At 48.9% G+C, this 10,793-nt stretch overlaps 1 protein-coding gene across 1 annotated transcript; it reads right to left on the reverse strand.

The window, feature by feature from the left end:
* Positions 1–1,086: 1,086 nt before the first annotated feature.
* Positions 1,087–6,494, reverse strand: LOC142571029 (uncharacterized). Its single transcript, XM_075679330.1, has 2 exons — positions 6,271–6,494; positions 1,087–1,565 (listed from the first exon to the last, which is right to left on the reverse strand). Exons 1-2 carry the CDS (start codon positions 6,430–6,432, stop codon positions 1,269–1,271), a joined length of 459 nt encoding a protein of 152 aa, XP_075535445.1. The 5' UTR covers positions 6,433–6,494; the 3' UTR covers positions 1,087–1,268.
* Positions 6,495–10,793: the final 4,299 nt, after the last annotated feature.

Raw genomic sequence — 10,793 nt, forward strand, 5'->3', positions numbered from 1 at the left:
TTACAATTTATTTTAAACGAGGCATGGACATCAGAAAATAAGAGTTTATATTATCGGATAGGCTGATGCACAGTAGGTTTTTCCAGATGTGAACCACGGGAATAGTTTAGCACAGTCTCACTGGTCGGTTAGTGCTTTTTTCTTAGACCGATCATTTGAATGCTGCCTGTCAGAATTATTTTATATATAAAACAAGATCTGTATTGTATGCTGATATCATGCTAATGTTCGCCTATCGAATTAAAAAAGAACACCTCTGCATGAAACACATCATTATTGACAAAAATTTGCCGTGCTGGGTCTCCACCGAATTCAAATAGTTTCTAGCAGGGAAACATTTTGTCAGTGTTGCTGCAGTTCAGACATAACTTACATCCTGGTTTCAACGACAGGAGGCAGGATAGCCTGACACCAGTATACAAAACAGAACGCTGTGCTGGAATGAATTGTTTGGATAAGAAATAAAGGATCGTTCACATCTGGAAAAACACTCCGTGGACCGCGCTAATTGGCAATATAAACATATATTTTTCTGATATCCATGCCTCATTTCAAAGTAAATTGTAACTTTTTGGGTGTCCCTTGTAAGGTAACGCCACATGCTTGCACAGCATCACTTTGCATCATTTTGCATCACAGCATCAATTTTGGCAGCAGCGGCTGCATTCTGGTGGTTGCAGAAGGCAAAAACTCTCATGTACCGAACATTGGGTGCGCATTATCGTACTCGAGGTGGTGAGAATTCATGTGAAGCCCGCCTCTACGGCTTCTATCAACACAGTGCGCAGCCTGGGGACTATAAGTTCCACAGTTTTAATTAATTAGTAACCAGTCAGCGCACAAAAGGTTTATCGCCATCCATAAGCACTCTCGTAAATCCATGACCTTTGAAAGACGCCACGATTCAGTGTTTCAAATGGACAAGCGCAAACATTATGCATGGCTTTACGAGCGCGAAAAGGTTGAGATGGGTCCTGCACGCTGATCGCCGACGTCGCTTGACTACTTCATGCGGTCGACTGCAACACCTGCACGGTCGTCGCCGCAGGCCTCAAGTCAGCGGCAAATAAAAGCAGTCGCGCGAAATTGCCGATTTCATCAACTTTAATACTATTTCGACAAAGAAATTATTTCGAATAAAAAAAAAGAAGCCGCGACAGCTTAACGCTGATGGCGCGCGAGCTCCTGTAGGCCAAGCATTTTTAACCATCTTGACCATGGGCGGTCGCGGCGCGCCAGCAGCTGCTTCGACGGTCGCCTGCTGCACCCTAGTAGCTGTTGTTCCCGCGCCGAGGCATCGCTCTACCGTCCAGGCGGGATCCCCTGATTCCGTAGGCGGCCAGCGCCAGCGTTAGCCCGATCACCAGGCTGAAGACGAAGACCAGCAGGGGGCGCCAGCAGCCCGGGGAACGTGCGAGTGCCAGCACCTCCGCGCGCAAGCGCTGACGGTCGCTGTTGCTGCTCCGCCTCCTGCGGCCGCCATTGTCGCCGCCGTAGCCAGACGATGCGAGTGCGCGGCCGGGCGTTGCGTACTCTACCGATGGTGGCGACGATGCCGCCAAGGCCTGAAGAAATGGGAAATGACTGTCGTGCAACGGCGAGACGTTTGTTTCGCTTTACAGGATATCGATTTGCCGATTCGCATGTTCTAAACAGACAGGTGAAACAGAAAAACTGCTCATATGCGGGTGTTTTCTTTTAACGCTAACACGTCTCTTTGTTTAAATGGCCAGTGGCATATAGCAGACATTTACTCATTGAGCTGGATTACCCAAACAGGTAGCCATTACTTAAACTGGAAATCAAAATACTAATTGTCTATTCGGTAAATCTAAAGGAACGCAACCTGCAACACGGATGAAGAAAGGGAACGGGACGAGCCCTGTCTTCTTCCTGTCTTCAACGTTGCGCTCCTGATATTTACACACTATACACCAACAACCCCAGGTACAAGTACTACTAATTGGCTAATGTGCAAAATTTCAATAATCAGCTTTTTTATTAATTACTTTTTCGCACACATTGAAAAACACGAAATGAAACCAGTGATGGCATAAGGTACATCCCCTAATAACGATTTCTGAAGCTGGTACCAACTTTGAGACAACCACAGCGAAATTGCACAGTTTTTCCCCTTAATTTATTTCCAAGACGGCTTTTTTTTTTACATTAAAGCTCAACAGTTAATGGAACACCGATGCATTTCGTCGCAAATTTTCGGAATGCATGTCTAAAATCTAGTGTCATCTTCAGAATTCGTTCACGTGGATACGATTTTCGAAGTCATCGGCTTCAATTTGTAGATTGCAAAATGTGCCGTAATATAATAAGTTGAGAAGTTAATTAGCGAAATATTGTTAATTGCTTGAGTACTCGTTATGCTTTCTTATGCAAATAATGTGTGCCTCAAAAGGTGATATACCTCAAGAAGTACAATTGCGCTAGCTGCCATGAGCGATTTTACAGCGAAGCCGTACATGGCTAGGGTTCCGTGCATTCTTGCTCTCCGCCAACAAAACTATCATCATCGATGCCTCATACAACCATCAGCAAGCGAAAAATGTAATGGCTCAACGACCCGTAAGGCATAGGCTACAAGCACTCAACAAAGTGAACAGTGCTTACATTCTTTGGAACCACGCATACAACATACAGAACATCATAAAGAACAAGCCAAAAAAAGCATCTGAACCACATAATTGATAAGGCGCTCGTGATAGCAATGCGAAGCACGTAGCGCTCCCCGCAAACGTTTCCCGGTAAAGATTACTGTGGCGCAAGCTGCCGCGGTGACGCCATCTTTCGGCGCGGAGTGTGACGTCCCTAGCCTTCCGTATATAAAATAAACAGCCTAGCAACTGATTTCAATGTTGTTGCAGCACTGCTATGGGCGGTGACATGCTGTCAAACTTATGATTACTTCCATTCCTACTATTACTCTAACGCCATAAAGTATTGCATATCACCTTCAGCAGTTGTAGTGGTGGTTTTCAACAGCTTCGCTGGTCATTCACCTTCACAGAGTGGAATGGCTCATTAATCATTTTTTAAAAATTTCGTTAACGCTAAAACACATCACCCCGTATACACGTGTTCGCGGAGTAAACACACAGCGCGGTGCATTTGTTGTGCAACAAGATTGCACAACGATATTTTGCGGTGCCCTAGTCTAAAGCATTTTATTCGGTAGCGGCTAAAAAGTATTATTCGTCTTGGCGTACAGAATCTCTTCCTTGTCTTGCGAGATTGATTAGGTAGTTCATACACTATTCAAGGACTTGGGGGCTTATCATTCACACGAACGTACACACACAAAAAAGTAAGCCTGCATGCGTACAAGAAATAATCGTGCTTAACGTTTGGGCATTCTACCTACACAGCGCTTTAATCTGTGAAGGTTGAACGTGCCATGCAAACAAGTGTCGATTGTTCCTACAGTCCCGATTCCACTTTCAGGCTATGTGAGTACGCAGCCTTTCACACAGCTTCCCTGCAAGGCCCGACCACACGGAGCACGGAACATGCGTCTCGCTAAGCGTATACGTGGGCCTACGCGTCTCCGAGTCCGTACGCGTGTGACGAAGGTAAGGGTGAGCAGCCACACGATACATCCGAAAGTTAGCGCTGCATTACACGTGCAGTGCTGCTCGAATTATTTTAGCGAGAAGCGTTCGTTTTTCTTTTTTTTTAGGAACCATGGGCCGTATAACGTTAAACTATTCCAATATGTTTTTATTCCAATCTCTTGACGTCAAATTCGCGTAACCGCCGACGCAAGCATCGGGTGGTCCCCCGCAGGGTTGTCTGCACAAACCAATCAAATGCTCCCCTCGTTCATGGAGGTAACCTTTGTTTGCTTGAAAAACGAATAACATCGCCTGCACTGAGCAGCTTGTCTTATCTAATTGGCTCACAAGAGGCGAGGAGCATGCTCAAGTGGAGAGGGATTCGATGGGGCCGAGCCACTGCACTGAATATCAATAACCGGATGAAGAGGGCGGTGCCGGTGTCTGCGATTGGTCCGCTTTCTCTTACTTAGCTTGCGGTGGTTCGTCGACAATCGCGGCGGCATGCAACGGAAGCTTAAGAATGACGCTAAAACGGATACCCAGCAAATAAGTGTTGGCAGAAAGAGGTCGTAAACGTGCCGAAAGTTCTCGAAAACATTACACGGCGACGCAAAAAGTTTTATTACACGCAAATAAACACATGCTCTCCGGCAGGGCCGAGTAGCGAGTCCCGGAGCGATCGGCGGCAGCCACCTTTTATTCCTTTCGGAACGGGGCAGCCTGCGGCTATTCAGAAGAAAATTCAGTTTTTTTCGGCATGTTAATACATCTTTCACGCGTTCGCGTCACTTTGATGTGGTAAGTTTTTGCGGTTTTGTGACCTTGTGTGAGAAGCAGGTGAAGTGGGTGCAACCCGAAAATCTTTGACCAATAGCCGAGGGCTAATGGGAAAAAGGCGTCGAATCATAAATAACTATTTTTGTTTTGTTCGGTCAAATTATGCATAATCAGTGTGCACACGTCATATCAGATGGGGAGCAATCGCGTTTTTCGTGACGGGGTGGTCCAAAAAAGTTTTTGACCAATCGCGGTAGGCTGATTGCAGAATTGGAACAGAAAAGTTTGGAATAGTTTTACGTTATAGCGCCCCATTATTCTTAACAGAGGCCAAAGAGGCAATCGCGACCGCGAAATTTGATCCCGATCGAGCTCGATCGCCATTGAAAATGCTACGCCTATGACACCCGTAAGAAATTTTGAGCACTTGCCCGTTACGGCAGCATCGGTCACAACATTGCTCGCCATCTCGTCCAACAAGCACCTCGTCACCTGCTTATCCTTATGTTGATTGTGCTTCGCCAACCAAAGTGTAGGCCGAGCGTCAACGCAGGCGAACAGCGGTTCACTACTGATAGTGTTCATCGTCTTTGCGTGACATGTAACCGACGGAACCAGCGGTAACACCCAGCGTCTCGGCACGATTCCGAAACAACAACCTGTTTGCAAATCCGCGCGGGAAGTTTACATGCGGGCCACGTGACTACGGCGCACAGGCAAGCCACTTCCGTCGCGTACGCTCAGCCCTACTTGACGCTGGCGCGGCCTGCACGTCTCTTCTCTCTAGACGCGTAGGACAAGCGCGCACGGCGTGGCAGGCACGTGTCGCGTAGCCAGGCGCGTACGATTAGCCGCGTGTGGTTTTAAGCTCCGTAGTGGACAACGTACGCGTCTCTTCTGGTATTCCGCACTACGCCCGTGCTCTGCGCCACGGTCTGTAGTCAGGAGGCTAGTGAAAGGCGCAACCATCCTTTCTATCTTTCCTTCCTTCCTCCTTTCTTTCTTCCATTTCTTTACTGGGAAGTTGTTAAATTTCCTGCGGAGGCGGTGAGAGCCGACAGCGTCGTGCGGCGGTGCGGTATAGGCAACAAATGTCGAGGAACTGCCAGCACCGCAACCTGTGTCGGCGCGCCGGATGTTTTTATTTTTTGTTTTGTTTTCGAGACGTAATTATCTATAGCTATAGAACAAACGTTGCCTTGCCTGTACCTGACTCTAATTGACTCCAACTTCTTTGCGCGGTTTATCTCAGTTAGTAATCTGTAATTTAATCCTCGTGTCGCGTTTCACCCGCTCCACTCGGAGGTCAGCTATAGGAGCGCTCAAATCAACAAACATATGGTGGGTATCCCTTCTGGGCATTTCGGCTAAGTAGAGCAGGAGAGAAGGAAGGCTGTTAAGTACAGGTTGATCTAGCCTTGCGAAGAAATAATGCCGGCATATGCTCCGCCCGAGCGCATCACTTTAACTTGAATGGAATAACATACACCACAGAGTTGCGTGTGGCGTTATAATGCCACTTATAGTTAAAGTTGCTAGGAGGAAATGAAGAAGGTACCAAACGGAGCAAAGGTAGGCAATGCCGAGGGGCTTTCGACATTGGATCCCCAGAAAGCATGCCCGAGCCGAATGATCACCTGCTCCCACAGCAATTGAAGAAACTATACGGGATCCCAATTCTGTCGGATCTCGGTCGAGCTCCCAGATTGAAGGTGAAAGCGCCCCCAAGTGGTCCGATATGAAAGCGCGGCGCTCGGAATGAACTGGGCGAATGTGTTCCGAGCGTTCCATTTTACGCCCAGCCCAAGGTGAACCGCACCACGAGAGCGCCGTACAGCACTCGAAAACGAACAGTCGAATGTATCGTTAGATTCCGCCCTTACATCGTGCAGTTTTGTGCTCGAGAACAGCATGGAAAACTTACGGCCAGCGCGCTGCTGTACAGCACTGGCTGCACTGTCACCGGGGGAGCTCGGGCCTTCTGGCGGCGCCCCGTCGGTGCGGGAGCAGGTGGCGCAGCGTCGCCGATGGAAGCCGCGCCATCTCCGTCGCCTGTTCGTCGAGGGGACTCGGCATCGAAGGACATCGTGAAGGTGCTCGTGACCGATTCGATCACGCGGAGGCGACCAGTGTTCTTCGTCTTCCTTTTCTTTCTACATCTACACCTCTTTCCGGAAGGAAATGCTCAGGTTAACTCTACGTAGCTTACGCACAAAACAATCCACAAACATTAACTAAAAATCAGGCACAGAAGGTGCGCAGATTATCGTAATATAGCTAAGTACCATGTTTTTCACACAATCGCGCATTTTCTTCAATAAGAACAGCGCCTGCACAAAGTTCCTTGAGCGATACGCGTATATACCGCCACGTGGAAAACGAAGCCTGCAAAAGGTTGTGTAAGTGCTGGAAATAATTTTGAAAAAATAATAGAGGAGACCACATTCGCGGACAAAACATGACGAGTTTCTGTTCTTCAACGTGTCATTATCATCATGGTCATCAGCGTATTTCATGTCCACTGCAGGACGAAGGCCTCTGCTTGCTATCTCCAGTTACCCCTGTCCTGCGCAAACCGATTCCAACTAGGGCCTGCGAATTTCTTTATTTCATCATCCCACCTAGTCTTCTGCCGTCCTCAACTGCGTTTCCCTTCTATTGGCACCCATTCAATGCATCACTTGAATTTAAAAGCAATATAAGTTTATTTCACATGGCCGGGATAAGCGTTGTCAAGGTTCACATTCTTTTATTAATATGCTTGTCTGGTCGACCTAGATGCAACAATCTCAACATGGCAGATACTTAGCGTCTGTAATCGTCTACTATGCTAGGCAGAACATAATGGGACATTCTGGTATGTCAGTTGAACTACGTGCGCTTTGCTATCCGTCACACCGAGCACTGAATTTTGTCGACTTCTTCATTCACGTGAGGCCACCAGCTGTCTCGACAGTTTTTCATCCGCTAAACGCTCATTGCACAACGGGCAGTCCAGAGAGAGAGAGAGAGAGAGAGAGAGAGAGAGAAACATTTATTGAATTATAAAATGGAATTCTCGCGGATCGAGGTCTTCTCTTCTTCACGCTGTCTTCTCGTCGAAGGGAAGCGTCTTCAGTCCAGGGCTCCACTGAGTTTGGCCGCGTCCCTAGCGTGCTCCACTATCCTTCTTTGGACGGCGAGTTCACAGCTGACGAGCCGGCTCTCCCAATGCTCCGCACTCAAGGGTTTATGATCACGGAATGCGTCGTTTCGTTCGCACTCCCAAGTTATGTGATAGAGTGTGGGTGTGGCCCCGCACCAGGGGCAGGTGTCCCTATACTGCGTTGGGAACATCTTGTTGAATATGAAAAGGTTGGGGAAGGTGTTTGTCTGGAGCCTACGCCAGCCCGTTGCTTCCTCCTTCGTCAGCGCTTTATGGCGCGGTGGGTACTTGAATCTAGTCCCCCTGTAGTGTTGCGGTAATTCCGAATAACTGTCACTGAGGATCCCGGCGTAACTAGCGCGGTACTCCTGCTGCTGCCCAGCCCGGAATCTATTAGCTCGAGCTAGACCGTCCGCCGCCTCGTTACCCCTTATGCCCTCGTGTCCAGGTATCCAGATCCGATTGTGTTTGATTTTCGCCTCCTCCGAGGGGTTACCCCCTCTGAGGATCCTAAGGGCAGGTTTGCATATTCTGCCCCTCATGTAGTTGCGACAAGTCTCTTTCGAGTCTGTGAGAATATTTAGCGATGTATTCTCCCTATATCCTTGCATCGCCGCCAGCGCCACGGCGATTTCCTCGGCTTCAGCTACGCTACGTATCTCGGCCGAGACGCACGAGACAAGCTTTTCCTCCTTGTTCATTACTACCGCGATGGCCTTTGCCTCGCTTCCTATTAAACTTATGCTCGCGTCCGTGAAGAGAGTGTTCTCTTCTCTAGCCACTGTCTTTTCTATGTATTCGGCCCTAGCTTTCCTTCTGCCTTCGTGGAGCCTGGGATCCATGTTCTTCGGTATAGGCTTTACATTAAAGGTTTTCCTAATTCCCGACGGTACGTCCTCGTACCGGTCGACGTCTCCTATTTCGAAGCCCAGCCTACCGATCAGGTTTCGCCCCTGTAGGTCCCCGTTAGTCTTCTCATTTGCGCTTTCCGCTGTGCTTCCGCCATTTCGACGAAAGTGTTGCTCACCCCTAGTTGCATCAGCTTTTCGTTGGAGGTGTTTCTCGGCAGGTGCAGCGCCGTCTTGTAGGCTTTCCTCAGGACGACTTCAATCTCTTCGTTGGTCGTTTTAGTCCTCACTTGGTAGGGTAGCGAGTACATGACTCTGCTGACGATCAGGCTGTTGACGAGCTTGAGAGTGTCTTCTTCTCTCATGCCGTGCCTCTTTTGGGAGACCCTGCTTATCATTCTGCTCACGTTCTCGGTTGACTTCTTGAGGAGGCCGATAGTGTGGTTGCACTTTCTGCTACCTTGCAGCCACATGCCGAGGACGCGTATCATGTTGCGTTCGGGGATGAGTTGTCCTTCGAGGCTGACCTCCAGTTTCGCCTTGGTGGGATGTCTGCCGACTCTTAGCAGTTAGGACTTTGCGGTGGAGCACCTGAGGCCCCTCTCCTTCACGTAGTCTTCGACGCACTTGGCCGCATCTTGCAGCGCCGCTCGCTTTTCTTCCAAGGTTCCGCAGGTGGTCCAGACCGTGATGTCGTCCGCATACATCGCGTGCCGGATTCCCTGGATCTTTTCGAGTGGCCATGCTGCGCTAGGCCCAGCATGGCCACGTTAAACAGTACGGGCGAGATTACCGAGCCTTGGGGCGTACCTCTGCTGGGCGTTGCAAAGATACCGCTCCTCAGCTCGCCCAGGCCGACCGTCGCCGTTCTGCCCGAGAGGAAGTCCCTGACGTAGTCGAGAACATCTGCGCGCAAAAATCGCTCGCGGTGCAATGCTGGCTCGAGCACACCAGCACTTTTTGACCCACAAGGTATGCCACTGAGCGCACGCCTTTTCTTCATAGTCAAGCGCAATATTTCGTTAGAATAGCTATATAAACGTAGTTAGCTCTTAAGTATCTCTAAGCACATAGACCTGCTAATACAAGGCTACATGATATCAAACAATTCTACTGTAAATGTGTACGGTCCAACTTTTCGCAGCACCACATGTGTTACGTGTATACGATAGCTGAACTCGCTGGAGGTATTCAAGTAAGCACTCGCTTATTTTAGAGGCTGATTGAAAATGGTCTGTGCTTCGCTGCTTTGTGGGCGTGCCTTTTTCCACTACTTGTCTTAAACTGCGCACATCGCGGTGTAGATAATTTGTCGTGTGCACTGAAACATTATTCCTAAGTGAAATGTTGCCATCGCAGAAGCGGCACAGTTGGCCCTGTGCATGGGAAGTGCTGTGCATCAGGATGTAGTTGCAAACACAATTAGAAATCGAAGGTTCGCTTATCGGGATTTCCCGTCGAGAAGGAAGAGCAAAATACATGTCATCGACTCCACTTACAACGCGTTTACAGTTTCTTATACAAACGTGGCAACCGCCATGGATGCCATTGCAGACGCCATCTGTCAATCAGGAAACGACACCGACACATTTACCATATGAACCGACTGTCAAGATGTACACCGGTATCACTCCCTTAATTTGCTTCCCTGCCGCCTTCGCGCTAATCTAAACACTCTCGCGTCCTCCCATCCAAACCTCTGCATCCTCTGGATATCACCCTGGCCATCAGGAGATAGAACACGATAAGCAAGCTCATTCGTTAGCTTGCACTGGCTACACACCAAGCGCCCCCGCCCGATGGTCTGAAATCTATTCCCCTAAAGCTTTTTGGGCAAAGCGCCGCAAGCAACTCCGCGCTCCACTCGAAGAGTCCCGCGAATCCCATTCGTTCCTTCCAACTCCATCATTCATTCTTCCACGTGCGCACTTGTGGTGTCTCCGGCAGCCACAAGTGCGGCTTTCCCTTCCAGGAGTTAAAAAGAAATCAGACTTGCCAACTTGTGCCCTGAACCAAGCCGCTCTACATCTACTGCATGATTCCTACTCCAAACGAGTTCACATTTATACAGATGGCTCTTCGACTCTAACCAGCTCTAATTCTGCGGTAGCTGTGCTGTTGACATCAGTCTGTAAGAAGTTCAAGATCACCCACGTCACAACACGGACAAGGTCTGAACTTGCAGCCCTCCGTAGCGCAGAGCTTTATGTGCACCAACAGTCATGAAATCAATGGGCTATATTCTGTGATTCAAAGGCATCCCTGCATTCTTATCAGCTCTGCGCGGCAGTCTACATGAACAATTGGTAGCAGAGATACGATTACGCTACCTTAAAGGGGTGGACAGAGGCCACGACATTGTATTGTAATTGCTACCTGGACACTCCAACCTCCTAAGCGATAAATGTGCCGACAAAGCTGCCCGTGAGGCACCTTTGACGGCACAATTCTGTC

The sequence above is a fragment of the Dermacentor variabilis genome, chromosome 2, assembly GCF_050947875.1.
Source record: "Dermacentor variabilis isolate Ectoservices chromosome 2, ASM5094787v1, whole genome shotgun sequence".
Taxonomy (NCBI): Eukaryota; Metazoa; Arthropoda; class Arachnida; order Ixodida; family Ixodidae; genus Dermacentor; species Dermacentor variabilis.

Coding starts and splice junctions, on each gene's coding strand:
- LOC142571029 (XM_075679330.1), bottom strand. CDS start 6,432: ATGTCCTTCGATGCCGAGTCCCCTCGACGAACAGGCGACGGAGATGGC. Junction 1,566..6,270: donor TGTACAGCAGCGCGCTGGCC/GTAAGTTTTCCA, acceptor CCATTTCTTCAG/GCCTTGGCGGCATCGTCGCC.